The following is a 27,948-nucleotide window of genomic DNA, read 5'->3' on the forward strand; positions in this document are numbered from 1 at the left end:
GCCGAGGGAGGGGGGCTGAACCCGGAAGTGGGTCGGCGCCGGAGCGAGCGCGCCGGGAGTGGAGCGCAGGCCGGGAGCCAGCGGGGGAGCCCGGCGTCCCCGGTAGTGGCTCTGTGGGGCGTCCGTGCAGGGGGCCGTGCGCTGGGAAGGGGCGCGGGGTGGCCGCGGGCGGGCGCCGTCTGCGCCGGGGCTGGGCCTGCGGACGCGCTCGGGCTCGCTCCGCTGTCCCTCGGGTGGACCCCACGCCTCCTGCCCTGCGCCCCTGCGGCGCCGTCTCCCGCCGGTGGCGGTGGCCCACGGACGCCCCGGGTCCCCGACGGGGTGGGCCCGGCCCGCCCGGGGAGCTCGTTCTCGGAGAGGAGGGTTGCGCGGCCGCCAAGGCCGCATTGTCACCGCCGAGCGTCCGTCCCCCGCGGAGGTAGCCCGCCGCCCCCGGGACCGCCCCGCGCCCCGCGCCCGCCGCCCGTGGGTGCGCCGGCCGCCTCGCCAGCGGTGCTTTCGTGGGGCGTCCCGCGGGCCCGGCCCTCCTTGGTCTCCGCCCGGACACCTTCGCCGCGGATGCGTGGAAGCTGCGACGCCACCATCCTTTCGCCACGGTGTCGGAGGGGGGCTGACACGTGCCGCGAACCTGGCGGCGCGCGTGGCGTGGACGTGTCTGACGGGCTTGTCACTGTTTTGCAGGCGATGAAACCCGCGGGCGCGCCCTCCAGCAGCTGCAGCCCGAGAGCGGCCCGTCGCGCTCCTTTCCGCGCGCGCCCCGTAGGACCCGCATGAAGTCTCCGGTTCCGAAACTGGCGCACTGCAATGAAGAAGAGGAGAAAGGTGGCTTCGCATGCTGACGACAAGATCCACCTGGGCTTGCACGAGGCTGCGGGAGGCCATGGCGCGGGGCCGCGGGAGCCCGTAACCTGCGCCCGCTCGGCGGAGAGGCCGCCCCGGGGAGCGCGCGCCTGCCGCCCGGAGCTGCCCCCGTCTCCGGATCAGAGGACACTCCTGAGTTCTCTGCAGTACAATAAGAACTTGCTCAAGTATTTAAACGACGACAGGCAGAAGCAACCGTCTTTCTGTGACTTACTCATCGTGGTAGACGGGAAGGAATTCAGCGCCCACAAAGTCGTCGTTGCCGTGGGCAGTAGTTACTTCCACGCGTGTTTGAGCAAAAATCCAAGCACCGACGTGGTCACCCTGGATCACGTCCCGCACTCCGTTTTCCAGCATCTGCTCGAATTTCTGTACACCTCCGAGTTTTTTGTGTACAAATACGAAATACCTCTGGTTTTAGAGGCTGCAAAATTCCTGGACATTATCGATGCGGTGAAGCTGCTCAACAATGAGAGTGTCGCCACTTTTCAGGCGGAGCTAACGGAAAAGTCATCACCGGAAGAAACACTGAGTGAGTTAACTGGAAGACTGTCAAACAATCATCAGTGTGAATTCTGCAGTAGACATTTTTGTTATAAAAAGTCTTTAGAGAACCATTTGGCTAAAACCCATAGGTCCCTGTTGTTGGGGAAAAAACATGGGTTAAAAATGTTGGAGAGAAGTCTTTCCACGAGAAGATCCAAAAGGAATCGGAAGTGCCCTGTGAAGTTCGATGACACCAGCGATGATGAACAGGAAAGTGGTGACGGGTCGGACAATCTGAATCAGGAAAATTTCGAGAAGGAAAAGCCTGACAGAAACGATTCTGAGGATCCAGGGAGTGAGTACAACGCCGAGGAAGATGACCTAGAGGAGGAGATGTCCGATGAGTACTCCGACATTGAAGAACACAGTGAACCAGAGCCGCGGGACGCGGAAGAGGAGCCCGAGGCTGCTGATTCTGTAGGGAATATTCACTCGGGGCTAGCGCCCGTGGTCATTCAGAACAGTAACAAAAAAATATTGCAGTGTCCTAAGTGTGATAAAACATTTGACCGAATAGGTAAGAAAAGCAAGCTTGATTTCTGTCTCTAATAACTTTCCTTTTCAGGGATACAGAAAGCAAACCTTGGGAAGTAAAATTTAAAAAGTATTCAGTTAGGGTGGATATCTGATTTTCGATACGGATTTTATCCCGTTAGTTTAAATTTATTGTGTTTCAGGAATTAAGTATTACCTTTTCTCTTGCTCATGTCCCAGCAGTAGCTGATGGATAATTAGTTCATGCATTTGGTATGAAAAACTCCAGAGTGTTATTAATTATGAATGTAGAGCTTTGATTTATATGCTATTTTGATATCACAGTTAAGTGCTATTTTGGGGTCATTATTGAAAATTGAATTATCTTGTATTAGATTTAATTTAATAATTTGTATACTATTTCCCCCTGAGCATGGTAACATGTGAGTTAGAAATAGTCATTTTTCCAGTATCTAGTACTGTTAAGAATTGGGATGCTTCAGATTAAACTAATGCACAGTTGAGAATAAAACTGTAACTTAATTGTGTAGGTAGAGACTTCTGAAAGTGTCCTAATTAGTAGTATTCTTTGGTTATTATGATAATGAATACATCAACTTTTCCTTTATCAGAAATGTGTGTCTAGGAAATGTGGTCTGTCATCTTAAGTTAAAAATATGCAGTGAATATTTAATTTCAAGATATCTAATATTTGCTAGTAAAATAATTTTTGGAGGTCTCGTGAACTTTTCTAATGTGACCTTTCAAATTGCAACAATTAAACTATTAACATACAAATCAAAGTTATGAAATTGTGAAATATATTCTACCACATATAAAGGGACATGTAAGTGCAATTAGACCTTGTAAAATTATTAATTCAGTTTAATATATCCCCATGTGTCTTGCAGCGTTAAGTTAGGTATGTCAGTCTAGGTAGAAATCGGTTTTATAAGGTATTGGTAATCATTTGCTCTCAAAATGTGCAGTGATGTACACGATGGCATACCAGTGGTCACCTCTTTTTGCTTTTTTTACGCCTCTGAATATTTTTCACTCCGAATCAGAATATTTTGACAATCAAATGAAATAATTCACTACTATTTTTACTGCGAGGCTGTGTGCAGACATGAATAATACAGCTTTTCTTGAGTAACTCAGTCAGTCGGAAGAGCACATGAATACCAGTAAATTTGTTAAACTCAGGCTGGATAAATGTTCTTGTAGAACCATAAACAAGTAGGATGAGGGGTGAAGAGACAGCATTTTGGATTGAGAAACCCGAGAACATTCCATCTTTCCAGTAGGTTCTGCTCAGACATTGTGTTCTTAGCACATGCTTTCTGTATTCTTCCTTAATTTGACCTCATTTCACTTGAGATGAGTGAGCAACGGGTCAGTTCACACATGGCGTCGGAGGCCCAGCACTTAGATCTCAAACTGTGCTATCGAACACTAGGCCAGTGAGATGCTTTCTGAGAGGGGTTCTGTGTTCAAGTCAGATTGGGAAAACCATATACTGTAATTCACAGTATGTATTAATGCTGTCAAATGCTGTAGGAAAGAAACCTGTTCATTCTGCTTGACCTGGCATTTCCTCAGATCATTCTGTCACAGGACACTTTGGGGGTATTTCTTTTAATATCTCAAGAAATTCAACTTCTTTGCACAATAATTTAGAAAAATACTGCTCAAGATGAAGATCGTGATATACTGAGAAATGTGTTTGGCAGCTTTTTGAACCAAGAGCAGTCCAGCTAATTGTGGGAATAATAGATAACATTGTAGGCTTGTTTCCAGCCTGCCTTCCTGAGCCTTTCTGACTGTTTTAAACTATACCCCTTTTATTCACCTCCCTCTTGCTTAGCCTCATTGGGGCAGCTTGCTTTAACCTAGTGCCTAGAGAGATTGTCATTGAGGTTCTAGCCTTCTGTTAAAAAAAAACAACAGGAGCTGTGGGCCTGTCAGACTGCTTGCGCTTTGAATCCAGATCTTGGGCAAGTTACTTAGTCTGTAGTTTATTTCCTCATAGGTATAGTGGGGTGATGCTAATATGGTAACAGTACCTTCTCCTGGGTGTTATTATGAGGATTGAATAGTCCTTGTAAATCACTTAAAATGTGTGAAATTTACAAGGTGTGCAAGGCATGCTAGCTGGTCTTATTACTTATTAATCTGGTATAGCTGGCTGGCTCTGATATGCCAGACACTGCTAAACAAATATGAAATGGCATATTCTCTGTCCTCAAGAATCTTTGAATTTAATGAGTACATATAATACCATTTCAATAAAGATAATCTTATCAGAGTAAGTATAGAGGACTGACGGAATCAGGAAAGACTTCACAGAGCAGGCAGTGTTTGAACTGAGACCTAAAGATTAGGGAGGGAGGAATTTACGAGGCAGGACAACCAACATGTGCAGGAATCCAGGTGTATGTTGTGTTCTGGAAATTGCTAAGGGGTGGGCATGGAGAAAGAATGAAAACGACAGGCGATGAGGATGGCAAGTAAGCAGAGGTGAATTCTGAACGGTTTTTATGCTAAACCGAAAAGTTTAGATTTTATCCAGTAAGTACACACACACACATACATACACAAAACATTTCAAGGGCCATTTTCCATTAATCCTTCTCATATCACTCACATGCCTTTCTTAAGGCTTAAAAATGTCCACCTAGATTTGTGCTTCTTTATCTCATTAGATTGTGAGCCTGAAGGTTTTGTATCTTTTGGTTCGTATCCTTTGTGATAACCCAGGGCATGCCAAATATTAAGGTTTTGGTAAACTCCTTTTTAATTGAACTAGGCTGAAAGTTTGATGTCTGACTTGACTTTGGACTTGTGAGAAGCCAGTTGGACTTCTTTACAAGCGTCTAACTTTGCTGTCTGGGAGTGGGTTTAAGAGAGAGAATGATGAGCTCTGAAGAGCTTGTTCTGGAGTCGGGGCTGCTGGAACCATGAGCTCCACTGTATGAAATCACTAATTTGGTTCCATTACTTTGGCTCTTCTATCCTTTCTGATCTATTTAATAGTGGATTGCAGTGAGACTCCTGATCCAGTTGTATTTTTCTCTTGGCCACCAGCTGTCCTCCGTGCAGCATATTCTCATGCAAATAAGAGTCCTTTGACCTTCTCCCCCTTGTACCAAAAACCTAGTGAGTGAGAGGTGAAAATAGGGAGATGACAGATGGGGTGAGAGAGAAAATTTGGATAATTTATTTTTGTATTGTTCCTACTGGGAACTAAAATATTTCCTTGGATTAAATGTACAAGTCCTCCAAGAGGTAGAAAGTGTTTTATTGCTTTGTAAAAAAAAAAAGGGACACACTAGACCATCCTGATAGAGATTCCATTTGGTTGTCGAGGGAGGAGAGTTGTAGCAGTGGCACAATTCTCTACTTGCAGGTTAAATGTTTTCGTTAAGTACACTTTAGGGATTGCTGCGTGAAGAAATTCAAGGTATGATTGAAGATTTAGCAATACCAGGTATACAATGAGCTAATTAGGTGATGTTTCTCTTTATAAAAACTGTATACAATATCTGATGATGATAATTTTGCATGACCGATATGGGGGAATAATAAATTCTGAAGCACAAGGTCAAGTTTTTCACATGAAAATATCTTTAGTTTGTGTCTCCTGATCTGAGGCACAATTCATACTGGGATTCAGTTCAGAAAAATGTTGTGGATGTCCTTGCTGACCATTATGTGTTTTCCGTTGGTGAGTAGGAATGTTTGGGCATAGTTTAGTAGTCTATGAAGGAATACTGTTTTTTTGATTGAAACTCTGACAAGTTGGTAGTGAATATTTTGATTTATGCATTTTTATAGAATTGCTCCCACCCCATAAAAAAAGGAAAAACATGTAGATTTGACCGTTATGCTGAGGGGTACCCCCGACCCCCTCCACACACAAACCTACCAATTGATTAAAAGATGGAATTCTTTGGAGATTAAAATTTTTTTCCACTAGCCCCCCGAGATTTCTCTCACCCTTTTAGGTCCAGCATTTCCTCAGAAGCTGTGTGTCTTCTGTTCAGAAATTCAAATCCATGGAGATACCAGGCCCTACTATGCCTTTGTATGTAAAATTTGAATTAATAATCTAACAAAAAAGTTTTTCTCTTTTAGAGATTCTTAATGTGATAACGAATTATTCAAATTTTTGTATTTTAATTGGACTTTGCTGATTTTTTTTTTTTTAATTTTGGTTATTTCGATTTAAATTTCCAAACTTTCTATTTCATTTTTCTTGGTTAAATCTTGTGAAGTCTACTGGTCTGTGGGAAAATGGCAGTTTAATAGTCAAAAGTGGTTTTGATTTTTAATTAAACTGCCATATTGATGGTTTTTAATATTCCATTACATGTAACAACATTTATTTGCAAGCAAGAAAGAACTTCTTGAGTTTAAACAAAGGAAAAATGCTGCTAATTGTTAATTTAATATCTTTTCAGCAAAGTCATAGAAAATAAAAGATTTGGCGAAAAATTTAAACTTTATCAGATTTTTATTAAGTTGCTGTTCTGTTCACTTGGACATAAAAATCAGGAGATTTCGGCACAAGGGGGTTGATAAGTTAGCTTTTAGTCTTGAGAGTCTGTTAAACACGTACAGTCAATCCCCAGTTAAGAATGAGCCGGTTCCAAAAATCACTTAAAAGTTAGTCATTTAACATCGGACTATTTACTTTTGACTTGTTTACATTTTTACCACAAGTGTGTATTATACAATATACATAGTTACAAATACATGCGCATACATAAATTGAAGCAGCAATTGTATGAAACTAGTGTGAATGCGCTCTTGATATTTCTACGCGATTCTATCCCCCCCACACCACCCCCATACTAGTCACAACCCAAGGAATTGATTCTGTGAGCACCAATTACCTTTAGTTTGTAGAACACTGATTAAAACCGTGATGTAACTTAACTCTTATTTTATAAAACCTACCTGTTATTTGTGATGTCTGAAAATTCATTCCAGATTTCACCTTGGGACACGCAAGGGCACTGTTCCCCCACTAAAGTCCCAGATGAGATGTCGCCCCTTGAACACAGTCGGGGAAGTGGTGACCTAGGTTTTTGAAGAAAGGTGTATTTGGAGCAGTGAACTCAAAGCAATAAGTCTTTGAGGTTTATCAAAGTTATAAACTTAGGTAAACTTTTTTTCTCTGTGTGGGTGTGTATATTAAATAGGCTGTTAGTCATGAGATTTTATTCCACTGTCAAATTGCAGTCACTGCGTGGCAAATGTACTGAATATGATTTTAATTTCTCTCTTTTTATAGGGAAATATGAGAGCCACACACGTGTTCACACAGGTGAGAAGCCCTTTGAGTGTGATATTTGTCACCAGCGCTATTCGACAAAGTCTAACCTAACTGTTCACAGAAAGAAGCACAGTAATGAAACAGAATTTCATAAGAAGGAGCACAAGTGCCCTTATTGTAATAAACTTCATGCAAGCAAGAAGACTTTAGCCAAGCATGTAAAGAGGCAAGTATTATCTTGCTTCCGTAATGTCCTTTATTGTGCCTTCGAATTTAAATATGTAGTAAGCTGAAAACACACATGGAGTGCTGGCCTCCAATGCGCTCACTGCCTAACATTTTGCAGACTATCAATTTACTAAGAGCAGCAAATGTTAGTTTGATCACACGTTTTATTAATGCTGTTGAAGTGAAGTTTTTTGGTGTAGAAACAAGACCCTTAGTCTATACTACAGAAATTTAAGATGTAGCATTTAGTTAGGCTATTTTTTTGTCTTAGGTTTTGGCAAGTATGTATTCAAAAACTACAGTTTTGGAATACTAGGAAACATATTCCTCATGCTGAACTTCATCTTTAGTTGATAAAATAAAAATGTTTGAGTGAAAGAAGATTTAATATGGTTTGCATGTTTAACTCTTAAGATATTAAGTTTACTAAAATCTGGACTAAAAAAATAAAATCAAGTCAATTACCTTGAAGATTATCTGTGAATAGCTAGGTCCCTGAATGTATTCAAAACATGTTTAGACTTTTCTTTGACTATTTCTGCATAAATTTTGGCATACACATTCATTTATTACAATGATGTCACTATATGTATTCTTAAAGTACTCACATGTGTCTGTCTCTGTAAGAAAGGAATTAGTGCCTGGCTCTTGTAATCACTGTCAGCAGATTATATGGGTTATTAACTAAAATAATAATTTCCTAATCATCTCTTTATTTTTCTCATATAGATTTCATCCTGAAAATGCACAAGAATTTATTTCCATTAAGAAGACGAAGAGTGAAAGTTGGAAATGTGATGTAAGAGCTTTTAATTTGTAGTAGAAAACCAAACCAAATGTAATGGTACCTTTTGGGAAAGTAATTAGATTTTAAAGTAGTATAAACTTAGCTCACTTTTAGACCTTTCTTTTATACAATGATATCCTAATATTTTTGTAAATGGCTGGTATGGGTTAGTTTTTAGATGATGAGAAATAGCAATCCTCGTTTTTAATTTTATTGTAATCACTATGCCATGTATGAGGTGTGATCAAACAATACGGTGAATGTTTAAATAAATGAAAATTTATTACAGTAAAAGACACATCGCCATTAATCTCCCTCAAAATACTTCTCCCTCACTTCTAACACACTTACCTATCATTCTGGCCACTTTCTGAAACAGTTCTAGAAGTCCTCTTTCGTGAGTGTCTTTAATTGTGCTGTCGTGGCTGCCTCGATGTCGTGAATCATTTTGACTTTGGGGAAGAGTCGGAAGTCACACAGAACCCAATCCGGTGAATAAGGTGGATGAGGACACACCGTAATGTTTTTATTTGACAGAAATTGCCGTACACCAGAAGCAATGTGTGATGTGAGCGTTGTCATGATGGAGGATGATTTATGGCACACTTTAAACACACCTTCTGTCAACTGTAGCTCACAACTGACTGCACTGAACAAGTTGAAACTCGTCACTCACTGTTACTAAGATTGGACGTGCCGCTTCCCATATTGAAGATCCCTGCCTTTCCATTGGATGGCACTTGGTAGCAGCATTCACCGTATTTTTTAATCACACCTTGTAGTTGTGTATGTAAACTGTGACATTACTATTGCACAGAGTATAAAATATTATCATTTTCCCTCCATTTCTGGTTACCTGTTGCTCCATAACAAACCACCTCAAAACCTAGCGGCCTTACACATCACTTTATTGTATCTCACCACTTTATGGGTAAGTAATCTGAATTTGAGGCAGGGCTTTGCTGGGTGATTTCTGTTTCACATGGTTTCAACTGAAGTCAGTTTTAAGCCGATGGATGGTCTGGTCTGGTCTGGTTTGGGGACACTTCCGAAGTGGCTTATCACACGACTGGTGACTTGGGGTTGGCTGACATCTGGGAGCTTAGCAAGGACGGTTGGCTGGGCCTTGAGTCTCCTCCACTGTGGTCACTTCATGCGGCTACTTGACCTTCCTTCTAGCATGGCAGCTGGGCTCCAGGAAGCCCCGCGGAAACATACGGGGCTTCTGAAGCCCCAGAGCAGCACGCCCTACACATCTTTCTAACCACTTGAATTTATGGGTTTATTTCTCAACATGAGCTTTGCATTTTAATTTTTCATTCAGGTTCCCTTATGTTTTATGTGCGTTTTCTTTTAGATTTGCAAGAAATCTTTTACTCGCAGACCACACTTGGAGGAACATATGATTCTACATTCTCAAGATAAACCCTTTAAGTGTACCTACTGTGAGGAGCATTTCAAGTCACGGTTTGCACGGTTGAAGCATCAAGAAAAGTTCCATCTGGGTGAGCAGACGCCCTTTTCTGAAAGCGGTCATGACAGTGGTTGATCAGCCCCATTGCGCTGTCGAAGCATTAGGAGAAGCAGGTCATGCAAACCGGGCCGAGTACCGGATTTGCCGCAGGTCCTGGAGGTGATAAACACGTCTGTCTATTTACTTGTCTTTTTTTGGTGGTAGACGTGTGATGGTCATAAATTGCATTTATTTGCAGTTGATGGTTGGATAGGTTGGTGAGTGCTTGGGATATGGCATTTTTGTTTTGGAAAAAACTTAAATTTTCAAGGAGTGCAATAAATCTAGTGTGTTTGGAATTCAATATTGTATTTGATGAATTCTCTCCCTAATGTTTATGGCCCAGGTGAAGATTTGTGGTCTCGATGGTAGTGCAGTTAGGTACATTTATGACAGTTACATATAAATGTTAAAAAAAAACAAAACACCCCAAAACACTGTGTTGTCCACAGGTTAAAACCAATTAAGTTTAATTAAGAATAAATACAAAGTCGTAAACGTGGGGATGATCTGACTTTCAGTCACTGGGGACCTGAAAAATGGCACAAAATCCAAACTCCTCGTTTCATAGGTGGGCTCAGTAGCAGAGGTTTTCAAGCTTTTTTTAAGGCAATATCTGAACCAATGATGTCATATAACTGACAAAAACCAATGCAGTTTTGAGCTGTATTCATAAAAATGTATTGTTCAAAATTAGGAAGTAATCATCTCACTGATTTTAAGTTGATGTGGGATAGCGCATTCATTTCTGGATACCACATTCGAGGTGGATATTAACAAATATATATTCTAGAGGTCGGTAATTATAGTGACATAGGGTCTTAAAATCATTTCATGGAAGAAACTTTTGAAGGACCTTGAAATATTTTGTGTGGGAAATAGGGAGATGTTTTGTCTGGGAAGTGACAGACTAGTTAAGTGAGACAGAACAGCTGTCTTCAAATACTTTCCAGGCTTTACTGTGTAATAAGGAATCCTTAATCTTTGTGATTCTAGTATATAAGACTCGTGTATGCTAGAAGATTATTTTTCTTTTTTGCTTATTTCTGAATTTAGTAAGTTCTATCATGGTATTTCATCTGAGCATTTCTAAGAAGCCAACATACGGAAACAGGTTTTATAATTACTGTTATTTATATATATTTAATATACATAATTAATATAATATTAATATAACATATAATATACATACATAGTACATATTCTATTGCATTAAATATATATTTATTGTGTTATTGCATATGTACTAATATAAGAACTATAGTTGGAGGCTTGTGCACGATTGCATTTTGCATGTGAGAAATTTCTTTAGACAGTAGTTCCAGAAAAAACAGTTTCTATTGGGGAATTTGTGGGCTTCATTTATTTTGAAATGAAAACCATAGGTTATCTGTCCCACTTTGTAGAAACATCATAGCAAAATACAATAATTTTTATGATTAACATACTTGTTTCCACTTCCTTTTATCTTCCTGATTTTCTCTTTCAACTGTTATGTAATACATCATTTAGTAAATAAATAGACATCTGAAGAACATTGAATGGAAATTCTAAGGTATAGGCTTAGTTTCAATTTAGACATTTTTTTGAGTATGGGAACTTACAAATTGGAGTAACTTGTGTGGCACAATAGTTACTTTCCTGTCAATGAAAGTAGATAAGCAGATGCTGAGCCAATCAGCGATTAGAGTTGTTGAGGAGGGCGTTCCTGAAAAGGTGGTTGAACTAGTTTTTTGTGAAATGTTATTAAAAGATTATTTTTCTATTGTGCTCCAGGGTATCAGTAAGGGTAGGTATTCCAGAAATGCTAGGCAGCCAGGTTTAGCCAACCTGCTAACTTACGTCCTGAGGAAACTATGCTTAGCATTCCCAGTAGTAATTATTCCTTGAACAACTGGAACAACCGAAACCATACGTCCGCTCTGTTAGGATCTGTGCACACTGTTCCTGCCAAGTTAAATTACAGTCCATGGGCAATCAGACCAGTAAATAAACCATTCCATTATAATGTTAGGCCCACACAACTATTTTATAACCGATTAGTTAATTTGTATAATATTGAATACAAGTTGACATGTACTAGAAGAAAAGTTGAACAGGTGTGGCATGATGTACGGGTGGGTGGGAGTTAGGGGGCCTTCTGTCCAGGCTGGATTTCCAGGCCTGACTTGGCCCCTGACTGTAAGCTGGGACAGCCTCATGGAGCTCTGGCTTTCGCGTGTGGGAAACAGGTTGATCACAGCCTCTGCGGTGCTGTGGGGTTAAATGAAGTCACACTTCTCAAGGGCCAGATGTAGGGCCAGGCCTGGCTTGCTTTGCTTGCTCTCTCTCTGGATACGTTACGTTTCTAGTGTTATAATTGTTAAGGTTCTCCAACCTCCCAGAAGTATGGTTTGTGAAATTACACGGTAGCTTTGCATTTTTGGCCATTATGAGAAAAATATACCAAGTAGAATTCTGCTTTATTTTTATATGCTTAGGTATCGTGTGTGTGCATTATATATAATCATGTATGTATTCAGTTTCCTTTGTACCCATCTCTGTACATCTGGTCCCTTGAATCACCATATACTTTAGACGACTGATCAGGTCTGGGCCAGGGCCGAAGAACGTGCATTTCTAACGTTTCCCAAGAGATGCTGATGCTGCTGGTCCAGGTACCACATACATGAGAGTTACTGCTTTCGGTTATCCAACAGCACCCATGTATACCACACTAGGATTTTACTGAACATCTGGGAGAGATACCTAAGAAATATAACAGGAACCTTTGGGGGAGAAGAACTTTTAATATATCTCTATTTGGAAGTGTGAAAGTTATAGTTTGGCTTTAAAAAGTCAAATCTTCTAATTCCATGCTATCTAGAGAGTGGACATGAAAATCTCCTGTAGTTTAAGTTCCCAGCGTAGCTTTATAAATAAAAGTTCAAAGAGGTTTAGCAGCAAAACTGGATGTGTGCAATAGAAGAAAAACATAGCTGGTATTTTCTTTGAAGAGCCGTGACGGGTAACTGTCCACCCATGGGAGAGATGCCTCCTTTCTCCTTCAGCGGGTGAGACCTTCACGGGTACGTATAGTTATTATCACTTACTCAGTTTTACCGGTACGCATTACACTCTTCGCCTGACACACACTTCCTATAACCTGCTCGCCTTGGACCTGTTTTTGCCTCATCTAGTCATTTTCAACTATGCGAAATGCTGACTCCCTTCCTCAACTTTTTTTGGGGGTAGGGAGTAGAAGAAGGATTTTTCATAGTACTTTATTTAACAGTGATAGAAATGAGTTAAGAATCAACAAATACTTGTTGAATGGGTTCATGAATGAATAAAAGACTCAGATCGCATGGAAGATGAAATGTTAGAGATTGTAAATGAGAATATGTTAAAGATACTTGATACAGTATACATTTTGAGATCATCTCTCATCTCTAGTGTGCAGAAACATGCTGAATGAAGCCTCATCCAGAACGAATGGTTGCCTTAGATATGTTTCTGAATTCCAGATGTGTCTATATGCCATTTTCTTCACTCCATTGTGCTATTATAATTAATTCTTCGTTAAGAATTTCTTTTTTGGTTTATTTTTACAAGTTCTGAGATATCTTCTTCCAAATACACGGCTTCCTTGAATAATATATTTCCAAACCATGAACTCTCTTAAGTCCTCTGTTTATTCTTCCCAAGTTTCTCGTTATTTCCTTGTCCCAAAAATTCAGCGTGTAACATTTTTTACTTTGTTCCAGTCTGATTTCAAACTGGGAATTGACATTTCAGTTTATTTACTTAATTGTTTATCAGCATTTATTATATTAAATGTCAGGCTCTATATCAGATCTAGGGCTATAGAAATGATTGTAAATCTGTCTTCTAGGAAGAAATGTTCTGGAAGAGAAGAGGAAACATAAATAAGTAATTGCATTGTGTTATTATATGTGCACTAATAAAATTAGGCATAAATTTATAACGTACCGTAAAGGAAAAAAGCCAGTTCAGTCTCCTTCTGTGTAGGGAAAAATCAGTTATTTCTACTATGTCTTTCTTCCCCGGGAGTCTCCTTTCTACTCACACAAAACACTTCCCTTCTGACACTTCTGGTCACCAGGTGTGTGTGTGTTTCCCTCAATAACGAGCAGGTCTCTGACACCGGTTGTGTGGCCTACAATTTAACTCAGCTCTAACGCTCTCTGCCTGGGAACAGTGTCAGATCCCACAGATTCAGGGCTCCATCCCACAGGACTGCCCCCCAAACCTCAGATGTCAGGCTCAAGTAGTCGGTCCCCACGCCACCCACCACTTTGTTACCTCGCACATACATGTTAAGTGTAACTTAGTATGTACTCCTTAAACTTCACGCGCACCGTTCTTTTCCTTTTTAGGTCCTTTTCCATGTGATATTTGTGGTCGCCAGTTTAACGACACTGGGAATTTGAAACGCCATATAGAATGTACCCATGGTGGAAAGAGAAAATGGACTTGCTTTATCTGTGGAAAATCAGTACGAGAGAGGTGAGGAATTATCCACACACCCAGGAAAATCCTGCTGTTGTTGTGTAGGAATAATTAATGAATGTAGTTTATAAGGATTAGAGCAACACAAGATACAAGATACTTGAGTTATGCTTTAATTTGAAACTTAAAGGTAGAAGAAATGATATAATAAAATCTTATGGAAGATGGAGTCAGGATTTGCACCTGTAGGTGGTGAATGTAACACAGATAACATTTTGTCTCTTTCTGAAACCCCACTAAAAACACAGGAAAGATTATGCGTCTGTGTATTTATTTCCAAGATAGTAAGTTACAAAGACAGGGAAAATAGAAAAGTGACCAGAGCCACACAGGCTCGGCAGTTCGGCAGCCGATGGGTCAGTGATAACTGACTACCTTAGCAGGTCTGAGAGGGACAAAGCCTGCAGTGCCAATGGCGAAGTCCAGAACCCAGCGCACATCGCAGAATCCACAGGCAGTGCACGAGCTGGCAGCACTGGAACCTCTGGAAGCAGGTGAAGGAGATGGAACAAGGGCTCTAGAGTAAAAGCATCTTGAGAAGTTCGTCAGTGGATTCTCTTCCACCTGCACTGTCCGGGACTGCTGGGCACCTCCCCTCTCCCATCTTGGCAGAATCTGAGCAGGAGTGAGCCTTGTTGTTGCAGGACTGGATGCATTCTCAGTGCTGCAAGCAGTGAGCCCTGTCCCTGCTGACACCTTGGCTCTCAGATTTCATCCTCTAGGTGGCAGTTCAGAAATCAGTTGTGGAAAATCTGAGCAGCCCCAGGGCAGACAGTCCCCCAGATCCCCTACAGTGACTCACAGTCATCGGAGCCCACCCGTGCTCTTGACCTTCCCGTCCAGTCTTTTGTCTATCACAGATAATCGTGAGCAGATAAAGACACAAGGAAATCCTTCAACATGGAAGACAGAGTCCAACACAAACACAAAAAAACAAGCAAAACTTAAAGGGAACAGATTATGGAAGAAAAATGTAATTTGCCAAAAAGAAGGAGTAAACAGTTATTAATATCCCCAGTTAAAGATCTAGAATCCATTAAACAAGAACAGATGTTATAGTACGAAAGAGTCACTGACATAATAAATCAGACACCAGAAATTCAAGGCATGAGAGATGAAGGAAAAGACTCAAAGGAGGACTGAAGGACAAAGTTGAGGGAATCTCCCAAAAAGTAGACCAAAAAGATGCAGAAATGTGAAATGAAGATTAGAACATTAGAGGACCAGGTAAGAGGTCGAGAAAGAAAGAACAGAGAAAATGGGAAAAATCACTGAAATAACTCAAAAGATGATTTCCCAGACTGGAAGGATGTGAGCTGATGAGCTGCCAGACAGCAGTGATCCATCACGTGGTTAGGACCTCACGAGAAAATAAGGTGCATCAGCGTGGTACTTCAGAACACTGGGGGGCAAATGAAGCTTCCTATGCTTCTGTGTTTTCTGGGGGGAAAGCCACATACACTAAATCAAGAATTAGAATTACTTGGATCTCTCCAAACAGCAGCACCAGAAGTAAGATGATGCAGTTGGACCTCCAAAATTCTGAAAGAAAATGATTTCCAACGTAGAGTTCTGTTCCTAATCAAGCTGACAGTGAAGTCCCAGGATGATAAAGACATTTTTCCTGATGTCCGAAAATGAGCCTTTAAGGTACTTCTTCTCCTGAAGCAACTAAAGGGCATGCTTCACCAGAATGAGAAACGAAACTGTTCCAGAGGAAGACAGAGGCTGTGGGAAACAGGAATTCGGACGTGGGAAGGGGCAAAGGGGGTTCACGGCAGGACGGGCACCCCGAGGTGTCAGGTGTGCTGGTGTCAGCCCACAGCAGCGGTGGTAGTGAGTGTGACACGTCGAGGCTTGTGTTGTTAGGATTGTGCTTCCCGCTCAGCTTTTCAGAAACATGCGCTGTATTGTTTCGTGACATACACGACACAGGTCGCCGAACAACACAGAAAGGGAATGCATGACATAGGTGGTTATTTCTGAGAGAGGGGGATTGGAGGGTGAGATTGGGGGAGCCTGCGGAGGCCGGTTTGGTGCAGGGAGTTCCGTATCTTGCCCTGCGTGTGTTTAATGCTCTTCTGTGAACAGTATGCATAGATTTTATACTCTTCACTGTATTCAAATTTCCTAATTAAAGAAAATTAGAAATGCCACTTTCTACCAGGTGGATATGGTGGCAGAATAGGAAAATCAGTGCGGTATATTCATCTGAAAATTTGTGTTTACAGATTGATAAAATATAAAGGTTGTTTTACGCATCATAAACTCTTTTTTCCCCTTAAAGGTCTTTCAGTAAAACAAAAAGCAAACAAACCAAAACCATAACAACCTTTCCATCTTTTAACTTTTTTTTTTTTTAATTAAATTTATTGGGGTGACTTTTAATGACTTAATCGGTTGGGGTCTAGGAGTAGTTTTCGTCTGTTTTCCACAACGCTGGGTGAACCTGCAGACTCCCCCGCAACGCGCTGGGCGCCTGGTAGAAGAGCACCACTGCTGGCAGAGAACTACCTTTACTCAGTCAGCCTTGCTGCTCGCTAGATAATGGGACCGGAGTAACTGCCAAGTGGGAGTGAGGGGCAGAAGCCCGCCAATGTCAGACACATGCCTTTTACTTTCTTTCCCCAAAATAACTTTGTCCGCCCTTTGAAACCCTCTGAATGGTAGAACTACTGCACATGCTGGTGATGTATTTGGACCAGCAGTGGTTAGTTACATCCAGGGTCACAGGGCTGGAGGGGCAGTAACCGTATCCTTGATATGGTTTCCCTTTTCCACATTGGCATCTGGAAGTTCCAGATACCTGTAGTTCTCTTTGCCTTGAAACATTCTTGTTAACAAGTATTGAGCACATATTTGAAAAGATTAATACTGAGCACCTGGATTCCCTATTTATTATTGTGCTCTCGCCGTCAAAATTTGCATCAGTTTTACCTAATTCAATAGTGACAATTGAGTATTTTTTATTTGTGTTTCTTGAAAGTTTGCTTCAGCTAGATAGTTAAATCTTTGAGCAAACCAACGGCAAAGGAAGCCAAAGTTAAATTTTTTTGTTTTAAAGGGGAGACAAAACAAGCATGTTTGTGTGCAGGCGAGACTGATCCTAGGAGAATTGCCCCAGGGAGTGTTAGCTTGAATATCTTTAGGGTGGGCTTTTGGGAAATCTGTGTTTAATGTATTCATTGGCATTAAAAAAATCTTTAGTTTAAATACGTTTTGTTTTGTTTTGTTTTTTAAACACAGAACTACTTTGAAAGAGCATTTGAGAATCCACAGTGGAGAAAAGCCACATCTCTGTAGTATTTGTGGGCAGAGTTTCCGTCATGGGAGCTCATACAGGTGAGTCAAGCCGTGTTTTCCTTACATTCAGATAAAATTCTATCTCCATTTTAATTCTTCCTTATCAGTGCTCTAGTTTGTTGAATTAAAACATTTCTTAGCACTTATGACCAGCAAAGTTGTGCAAACATTTGTAGATTCCCCTCTACATTACAACTTTTCATATTTTAGCCTTCATTCTGTGGTTATTTTGTGAAATGTTTTTAAACATTTCCTCAGCACCAAGTTTGAATGCTGACTCTCTAAATTGTCATCCTTTAAAGATCTATTTCATTACCTCTCTTTGAATCAAAATTCATTACAAGTCAGGGGTTCTAAACTTAGTGTGTTTCTTAACTCTTGATGATCAAAGAATACTATGCTATAAAAATGTGGCAAAATTGAAAACTCCAAGATCCTCAGTTTTAGAAAGTCTTCTATTCACTATTTGAAACTTATGTAATTAGTTTATAACTGAATCCCTGACTACACTGGCAGCTTCTGAAACATTGTTTTCTGAATGAGTAATAGGAGACTACCTACTGTGACATATGTGTACAATTTTACTTTTTATTAGTGCTCTTAAGAATTTTAATCTTAAGGCTTCCTATTTACCTTTCCATTTATTATTACCTTTTTTTTTAAGTTTAAAGAGAACGTTTCCCCTTTACATGTCCATTCAGTTTCTGGTTTTAGTTGTGGTAGAATCAATACCTGTTTGGGCAACTTGAATGGGAAAACTAGTCATTTCCCTAGGATGGATGGATAGATGGATGGATGGATGGATGGATGGATGGATAGATAGATAGATAGATAGATATACGTCTCTGTCTCTCTCTTTCTCTCTCTCTCTCTCTCTCTCTATATATATATATATATACATATATATATACACACACATATATATCTTTAGTTTAAATATGTTTTGTTTTGTTTTATGTATGTGTATACATATATACACATATGTATGTATACACACACACACATACAGATGAAGGGTTGTGGGATAACAATAATTCAAGTGAGATTAGTTTTAATAATTTAAACCTTGTATAATCCATCCTCGGGTAGCTATAAAATGAGCCATATTTTGTTTGGTTAGTGTGAGGACAAGTAATAAAATGTAATTGTCAGGAAGTTGACTGCTTACAAATTTACTAAATGCTAATAAACTGTCAGTCTATAAGTATCAGTTATCCAGAAGGATTAATTCAGTGGCTGAATCAGTTGCCATCCTTGTATGATTGTCACTCGTGCACTTACCCCGTTTGTCTGATTCTCACTCTTTCCGGATTCACTCCTACCTTCGCTGACTCTGAGGCTTGAGTCGTCCGATAGGACTCGAGACATTTGGCAGGTTCAATGAAGTGGGCTTAAGATCTGAGAAGTCAGGAAGGAGTTTGATTCAGAGGTGGTGCGCCTGCGCAGACACTGGCGTGCTCTTTTGAAAGTAGGAACCCTGGAGTCAGGCAGTGAGCATAGAAAGGACTCGGAAAGCCATAGAAATGGCATCCGTAATGTATGAGGCTGGTTGAGTAGCCAGCCTTTGTCATTGTTTAGAGTTAACCAATGTCTCACCATGTTTAGTGACCTTCAGTTGTTTTTCTTTATAGACTTCACCTACGAGTACATCATGATGACAAAAGATACGAATGTGATGAATGTGGGAAAACCTTTATTCGTCATGACCACCTCACAAAGCACAAAAAAATACATTCAGGTAGGGTGTATTTTGTAAGGATGTTCCCAAAATCCTAAAAAAAAGCACCTGAAAAGGTGCTACATCATGATTATGTCGGCTGTAATTTTAACAATTTGGTGTATGTTGCTCACCCCTTTGTAATACTGGTTCTAAAAGTGTTTTTTAAAAAGCTGTCTGAAAGGGACATAATTTTATGACATGTTTTTGTTCACTGTAATTTTAATCATTTGGTTGCTCCTTATGACTACAAAGTATATTTTAAAATCGTTTTAACAAATTTTCAAATTTTGCGTTTTGCATATTATTGCAGATATGTGCAATAATTTTTGTTGACACCTCCTAAAGGGAGATGCCAAGATAATATTGTTTTGATTGGATTTGAAAGAAGTTAGAAAACCTTTGATGTTGGAAGAAAACTGATTGTAATTGGGTGTTAAGGTTTATGTAATAGTGAAGTTTTGAAATCCTGTCTTTGGAAAAGAGTGCCTTAGTAATCCTGATCAATTTCAGATCTTTATAATTTTCATATTCTGGGGATTTCTTTCATATTTTCCTCTCAGATTGATGTTCAGGAAGTGCTAAGAGAGCCAGCTATGTGAGCACAATAATGGGAAAGAACCATCTCTGAGCACAGTAGAACAGGTGATTATTATTATTCCTATCAACGTAATTTAAGTATAAAGTATGCAACAGGTAGTCGTGATTTCCTTAAATGACCCCAATGGCAGCTGGAGTTTCTGTTACCATTTTTGAGAGATGTTAAAGGTCTTATGACTTTTCCACTGGAACTTACACATTTTCATTTTTAGGTGGAGAATTCTAAATTCCTAATTCTAGAGGCCGCATGGTTTAACTGCACCCTGGTATTATGTCAAAAAAGTGATTTTTAGAGACCAAACCCTTGTAATTGGATATAAGAATAGAGATGAGAAAGTGGACTCATCTAAAATTTTCCTTTTATTTGTATTTTGGCTCATTACAAAAGTAAGAAATCTCCACAGAAGAAAAATCTTTTAAAAGTAAAGTACAAAGATCTGAAAGTGTTCGGGTCCTTTTTATAATCAGTACGACAGCCTCATGCTGATTCAATCTATGTTCATTTGAAGTGTTTGCTATCCAGACTCATGTTCCCAAAACAGTCCTGAGTTTCAAAGTGATTTCACTTATCTTGCTCTCTTAGTTGAAAGGTAAGATCTGGAGTCTACAGCAAAAGTCTCTGAGATGGGGAAGAGAATTCAGTCGTGAAAATAAGCATAGATTGACTGAAGAAAGATATTTGAGTAAGGAATATAAAGCACATAGCCCAGAATAAAGGGTGGCTTTACTTTCCTGGTATATTTCTCATCATGTTATCTTCTTGTTTGATCATTTTTTCTGGGGGGGAAAAACTGAAATGCACATTATAATCAAAATGTTTGGGTCTTTAAGGTGAGAAGGCTCATCAGTGTGAAGAATGCGGAAAATGTTTTGGTCGTAGGGACCATCTCACTGTCCATTACAAAAGTGTGCACCTTGGAGAGAAAGTGTGGCAAAAGTAAGTGAAAGAGCCAAGCTCCTCATTGAAAGTTACAGCGTGGCTCATACCTTGTTTCCTTTAGTTGGGGTAGGTTAGTCAGCTCTCTTTCTCCAGCTTCTCTGCAGACCTGGAGGAATTGAGCAAAGCATATTATTGTCCTTATTTTCAATTGCTTCAAAGGCAAGGAGGTTGTAGACCTTGAAGTTCATGGCCAATATAAAAATCGTGGCATTCTTTGGTGAATTCATTTATGTTTGGTCGCTGTGGCTTTTTGAGTATATAAATATACTGCCTAGGTATTACATTTAATAAGAGAGCAATTATGGGGAAATGTTTGTAGTCTCAGAGTTTAAATCTCTTTCTAACCACACCGAGCATTTAAAATGGTATTTTACTTGAAGGAGGCATGCATTGTTCTGAACATCAACTTTGTAATACACTGTAGATAGGCAAGTTTAACTGAGGTAAGTTGTTGAGTGTAAAATGTTCCAAGAAGTCATGCTCTGGGACTAGGTATTGGGAGTAAGTACTACATAATAGGTATGGTCTGAGGTGCCAGAAACCAAGTTTAATAGCACCGAGCATGATCAACAAAATATACACAGTGTATGTAAGTGCAGGAACTGGTGGACTGATTTGAAGACCAGTAGGAAGTGGTGATTCGTAGTTCATATTTCCATGTATTGGTTTAGTGCTTCTTCCATTGATTTTGTTCAGTGACGCGCTCAATGAATCAGGGTCTTCATTGTAGTCACTGAACTCGTGTGTTCATTAGATACTAGAGACGCTGCTAAGTGCTGAGTTGTAGAAATACATACAAAGGATGCTGTCCAGGAGAGGAAATAGGACTTCACTGTGCCGTAGGAATGGGTGGAAAACGGAATTGCACACTCCCTTGCTCCGGAGATTAGAACATTTTTTTTCTCAACCCCTTTATACCATTAAAAATTATTCAGTACCTCAGGAGCTTTTGTTTATATTAATTGTAATATAATATAAAAAGTATATTATTGTTTAAATAAATTATATAAATCATTAGAAATTGAAATGAGAAAAAAATGTAAGTACAATTCATTAAAAATAATAATATACTCATCACATTCTAACATGAATAGCCATTTTATGAAAAATAGCTATTTTACAAAACAAAAAAACTATTGAAAGAGTGTTTTACCATTTTGTAAATCTCTTTAATGGTTGAATAGCTGGATTGTCATATCTGCTGTCGTGTTATTTTGGTTGCAGTAAATGAAGAAAACCTAGTCTCACTCAGAGACATAGTTGGTCAAAGAAGTAGTATTACATTAGCCTTCTTAGATAATTGTGGATGTTATCCTTTGCTACTACATTAAAACTAAACAAGTGGTAGTTTCTTAAGGATGCTTCAAGGTGGAATCGGAAACAAGGTTAATGAAGTTCTCACCCTCTTCATTCAGTATCTTTGTCTTGTCCTTTGAATGGGTGTTGTACCTACATATGCGTAACACTGAAATAGCATGCATTTGTCATTTGGAAAAGAAGTGTTCACTGAGTTATGCAGATTTTCCAAATAGGAGAGTATTTCACAGGACATCACATTTCAGCAAATCACATTTGCTAGCACAGCCTCCAGTCTCAGAAAGGAGTACTGTGATGCTGTCAAGATCGCAAGTTTTCCAAAATTCTTATATTAGCTTGAAAGCTCAAATTTGATGATTCATAATAATTTTTTAATTATTGTCCATTTTTATTGTCAAAAATTATTTGATTGTCAATTATTGTCAAAAATTTTTGTCAATTTTTCCCTTAAAGTGACAGGTGACTTCATTTAATTTCTGAGAAAATATCTGCCAAATACTCAAGTCTGTATCTCTAGTTTATCTTTTCTTCTTTCCAGTAAAATGGTATTTATTCCATGAAGAAAGTGGCTACTTCAGCTCACAGCTCAGTCTCACAGGTGCTTTTCTCTGAGATGTCTTTGGACTTTGATTTGTGGCATGCTGTTTATTAAAACTGCATTGAAAAACTCTAACCTTTTATTTTCTTAGATATAAAGCAACTTTTCATCAATGTGATGTTTGTAAGAAAATTTTTAAAGGCAAATCAAGTCTCGAAATGCATTTTCGCACGCATTCAGGTAAAACTTAATGGGTAGTTTCTGAATATTTTTGTGCAATTATTCAGGAGTAAAATATGGACATTTAAACTTTGTTGTTGGTTAAATTTTTTTTTTTCTCCATTACAATTTTTACTCATATTAAAGTTGATGTTGAGAATGAGCAATAGTCTGGTCTTCTATTATATAAACTTCAATACTTTTGACTATCATTTTGTACAATGTGGGAACATTTTTTTCCGTAGGGAATTGACTCAACTTTTAGCTCTCACTTTCCTCTTTCTGTGCTTCCTCTAAATCTGTATAACTCTGAAGATATTTACTTTTTTGAAAAGAGTAATTCAAATATGACCTCATTGTCTTACTCACCAAGTTAACCACTTACAGTTTTCCTTTATACAGTCAGTCGTCATATATAGGTAGTTATAGAATGGTTTGCTTCAGCTTCTTTCTGGAAGTTGTCATTTTCTAAATCGTTTTTCCCCCGTTGGTGCTACTGTCATGTTTTGCAATAGAGACTATGTTGGAATCTTTCTTACATATTGTCATGGTCCTTGTTGACATCTCATATGAATTAACAATTTTTAAAGCCTTAACTCATTTATGCATTTATGGCTGCTTTGTTTTTTATTTAGTTTGGATTTTTGTCAAGCTGCTTTTCTGGAAGAGAAAAATAATTGGTTTCATAAATATCAGAATGAGAAATAACTGGATTTGGGCAATTTCAGTAGCAAAGAATTGCAGTAAAGAGCTTGCCACTGATACAGTGCTCCCGTTAAAAACAAAAATACACCTCCCTCCAAATGTGTACCTCCACACAATTTATGGGGTACACAAATAGAGGCCATAGTGGGAAGAAAAGCAAGCAATAATAATAGTAGCCTACGTTTATCAGATACTTATGCTATGCCGGGTACAGTAGGCAGCATTACTTCCTCTTCTCATTTAATCCATTCACCAACTCTGTGAGGTAGGTTCTATTACTATTCCATATTACAGATGAGAAAACGGTGTAGAGAAGTTGGTACCTTGCTCACTTCTGGCCGTAAGTGGTATAGCCAGAATTCAAACATAGATCTGTCTTAAATGTTTGAGGCCATTCTCTTTACTGTTTTGTGATAGCATATAGTATTACTGCTCTTATTAAGTTTTTGTAAATATTCACATGGAGAATATGCTACTTAAAATCTTTGTCTTGCCAAGCGAGCGCATTTCATACTCAATTTCATTTTTTTACTCATACAGGTGAAAAACCATACAAGTGTCAAATTTGCAATCAGTCTTTTAGAATTAAGAAAACCTTAACAAAACACCTGGTTATTCATTCCGATGCCCGACCTTTCAACTGTCAGCACTGTAATGCAACGTTTAAGCGGAAAGACAAACTCAAGTACCACACTGACCACGTGCACGGCATCAAGTCTCCTGATGACCCTCTGGGTCCTTCTGAGGAGAAACTCGTGTCCTTGCCAGTAGAGTACTCATCTGATGATAAAATCTTTCAAGCAGAAACAAAACAATATATGGACCAGCCCAAAGTGTATCCGTCGGAAGCCAAGACGATGTTACAGAACGTGTCGGCCGAAGTCTGTGTGCCGGTAACGCTGGTTCCAGTTCAGATGCCTGACACCCCAAGCGATCTGGTGCGTCACACAACCACCCTTCCACCCTCTTCTCACGAGATCTTGTCGCCACAGCCCCCGGCCACTGATTACCCGCGAGCAGCCGATTTAGCTTTTCTGGAAAAGTACACTCTGACTCCTCAGCCTGCAAATATAGTTCATCCAGTCCGACCTGAGCACATGCTCGATCCTCGAGAACAGTCTTACCTGGGAACCCTGCTGGGCCTGGATAATGCTGCTGCTGTACAGACAGTTCCTAGGAATGAGCAGCATTCATGAGGAAACCGACCCATTCCACAGACATTCCACTTTTGGATGGGTATGTGCTAATGGTGGTCCAGCGCCGGGGGCCTTTCAATTAGGAGCGCTGCTCTTTTCTGCATTTTCTCTAGTTTTTAGATTCTTCCGAACTGTCTCAAATCAAGAAAAGTATGTTATCTCTGTTTACAGAACATAAGAATATTTGGACACATTTTGAGGTATAATATTTGAAGTGAACATTTTTGTGATTTTAAAAGATTATTTAGTGCTAATTTGTAATTGTATCTGCAGCTTTTCAAAAATTATTAGCTGCTGACATTATGAGTTTTTATTTTTTTAATCATTAGTGGAAATTGGATTCTTTAGTCTCATTCCTCTTTTCTCCCTTCCCCATCTTCCAAGTTCAAGGACCATGCAACCTTTAAGAAAGAATTTAGGAGACGATACTGATGGTTTGGAACTGTTCCTTATCCTAACATAAGATTCATTGTTATTTCTTCCAGATTTTTAAAAACTGAAATTAGGAATTTGATTTTATAAGACAGTTTTGGATACTCCTGCGTTGCTTTTCATCTAGCTGTAATTTCAGGGCATCATTAGGGGGTCTTTCTGACAAACTCAAAGCCAGAAAACTAATGTAAGACTAGCTTGTTCAATGAAATGTAGAACTGAAAAAATCACCCAAATGGTTGGTTTTTGCCTATGCTTCAATTCTTATAAATAAGAAATGCAAATCTAGGTCTCTGCATTAAATTATACACGTTGAAAATGTGTTAAAAGCAAGATATGACAGTTTTAACTAGGCATGTTTCAAGGTTAACTACCCTCTGTGTTCTGCCGTTTAGTTCAGAAACATTAACACTATACAGCGTATAGCTTCATCTCACCAAGGGAGGGGCAGTGATACCTAATTCATGACATTTAATTCACAAGCTACTTTTGGTCTCATTGATCTTGGGTAACTGAATCTCTAGGAAACAGATATTGCATACATAAGTGTTAGAAAAGATGCCAAACAAATTATAAAATTCGTGTCCAACTAAACTCAGTGTTGTTTACTTTAATTAAAGGAACCACTACTTGTATGCAGATTTCCATGTAAATCCAGATCTTTATTTTTGCTTTTCACATAAGACTAATGTCATCCTTGATTTTTATTTTGGTATGAGAGAAAAGTTGAGCACTAGATGAAAGGAAATGCAGTTACAGCAAAACCTCACTGATTAAAACTAATTGAGGAAAAAGTCAGTCAGATGATAGGTAATTATAAAATACCTTTAAAGATGTGCACTTTCCATATCTTCAAGTCAATTTAAACGAAAACTAGGATAATGTTTCCTAGTGGAGCTGCTTGAAGGATTAGACTAGGCAGGGTTGATTTTTTTATTAGCATGTCATTTTTATGTAAACTACTGGAAAATAGCAATTTTAAGAGTTTTCTATTTCCGTTTTGTTTACACTCCTAATTGCTTTAAGCACTTTTTTTTGTGTAAACTGTAAAGTCTGGCCCGGCCCTTGTGAAAAAAGTCACAAATAAAATAATGAAGTTTTAATGAATAAAATGTAACCACTGAATAATGGAGAAACGTTTGCTGAAGCACTTAAGAAATGAAGGTACTTTACAGGAATGTTCACCATACTAGTGAACATAAAACAAAAGAAAAACGTGTTGAGAATTGAGGCACTTAACCAAAGTAGCTCTTATAAATAATAAAACCAACTTGACTTTTGCCTCATTTATTAAGATTTTGTTATAATTATCCTAGGACCAGTAGCTCTAATTGTGTGTTAATTCTTCTTTTTAAGGCACTCTTTTCTGTGGAAATGTTATATCTGAGGTACTTAACATCATTGAACTTGACTCTATGAGGTACTATTAGTCTGCTAGTCTTTCAAATTGACTTTTAAAAATACGTATCTTTATGATTTTTATCATAAAGAACAAGACTTTTAACTAAAAATCATGCTATTACGAAAAGAAATCATACCTAAAAATGAACCCTGCCTAAGCCAATGTAGAAAAGTTTGGACTTATAAAAAGGCAGATGGTACATACATGTATGTGTATGGTGTATTATATGGTAGCAGAAAATGAGGGTGTTGCATTTTCACATTGAAAAGAATACTTTGTTTTTTGAAGGTAGTTACTTTAGAGTTCTTTTAATAATAATGTAATGCTTTAAATACATGATTTGATTGTAGGAATTGGTTTACAATGTAGAACTTTTCTGGAATACATCTCTTCTATAAAGTGAAATTTAAATATATTTAGTTATTGTAAATAATTTAAACTCATAGTGGCTTACTGTTTTAGAAAATGCTTTCACAGCTATCTCATTTAAACCTCATAACCAGCTCTGACATAGAAAGGACAGGCTGTATTCCCATTTTAGAGATAATGAATCTGAAGTTAATTAAGGTGAAGGACCCAGTTAAGCTCACATCATTTGTAAGTGGCCGAGCTGCTATAATAACCAGGGAGAGAAATGTAGCGTACTAATGAATGCTTACCATGTACCGGGCACTACATTTTCTCATGTAATCTTAAATAGTCTGGGAGGTAGAGAGTATAATTCTTATGAAGAAATAGTCTCAGCGGATGAACAAACAAACAAACAAACAAATCTGCCTCCAATTCCAAATTAGAATATAAGAAATTTTAAAATTGTGAAAACCTCATGGATTTGGGCAAACTGAATGTATAAGTTTTTGAAGTTGGCACAAAAAAATATGAAATGAGGCCTACTCTTTTCAGTTACCCTTTTGTAATATTTGCTTTGAAGTATTTGGGACAAAAGTTCCATTAACTCTAAAATTCATTAATTCTGTATCTGTACTTAAATTTTGCATCTTGCAACTAAGTTTAGCCTCATTCAGAATTTATTATTTTATGAGCATAATTTATTGTTTTAAATTTATTTTTAGCTGATAGCAGTTAGCACTTAAATATGTAAATTGAGTAATTTATTAAGTATAGAAATTTGTTAACCTAATCAGTTTTTACTTAAATGCACCAAAGATTTTTAGTAGGTATTAAAATAGTTTAAAAGAATTTAAATTCTTTGTTGTTTGAATAAATATTTGTCCAAAGAAGCACAGTTGAAGTCCTACAATTATGGATTTAAAAGAAAAAAAATCATTAGTGTGAATACTAAGATTAAGTGTTTGTGTTTATATGTATAAAAATAAGAACAGGAGAAAATACTCTGGGAATAGTCATGCTGACAAA

General features: G+C 38.7%; 1 protein-coding gene across 1 annotated transcript; it reads left to right on the forward strand.

Moving 5' to 3' along the window:
- Window positions 1-27,836, forward strand: ZBTB41 (zinc finger and BTB domain containing 41). The gene is made up of 11 exons (XM_081038972.1): window positions 1-102; window positions 682-1,924; window positions 7,181-7,388; window positions 8,120-8,189; window positions 9,535-9,682; window positions 14,070-14,199; window positions 17,449-17,544; window positions 19,137-19,243; window positions 20,654-20,759; window positions 22,769-22,857; window positions 24,082-27,836. The coding sequence occupies exons 2-11, from the start codon at window positions 805-807 to the stop codon at window positions 24,735-24,737; spliced, it is 2,730 nt and encodes a 909-aa protein (XP_080895098.1). The 5' UTR covers window positions 1-102; window positions 682-804; the 3' UTR covers window positions 24,738-27,836.
- The last annotated feature ends 112 nt before the right edge of the window (window positions 27,837-27,948 follow it).

Source organism: Rhinolophus hipposideros, assembly GCF_964194185.1.
Source record: "Rhinolophus hipposideros genome assembly, chromosome: 26".
NCBI classification, from domain to species: Eukaryota; Metazoa; Chordata; class Mammalia; order Chiroptera; family Rhinolophidae; genus Rhinolophus; species Rhinolophus hipposideros.

Excerpts from the sequence above, each read along its gene's own strand:
- ZBTB41 (XM_081038972.1), top strand. The coding sequence starts at position 805 with ATGAAGAAGAGGAGAAAGGTGGCTTCGCATGCTGACGACAAGATCCAC. Across the intron at positions 14,200-17,448 it reads GGAAAATCAGTACGAGAGAG|AACTACTTTGAAAGAGCATT; the intron begins GTGAGGAATTAT and ends TTTTAAACACAG. Across the intron at positions 17,545-19,136 it reads CGTCATGGGAGCTCATACAG|ACTTCACCTACGAGTACATC; the intron begins GTGAGTCAAGCC and ends TTTTCTTTATAG.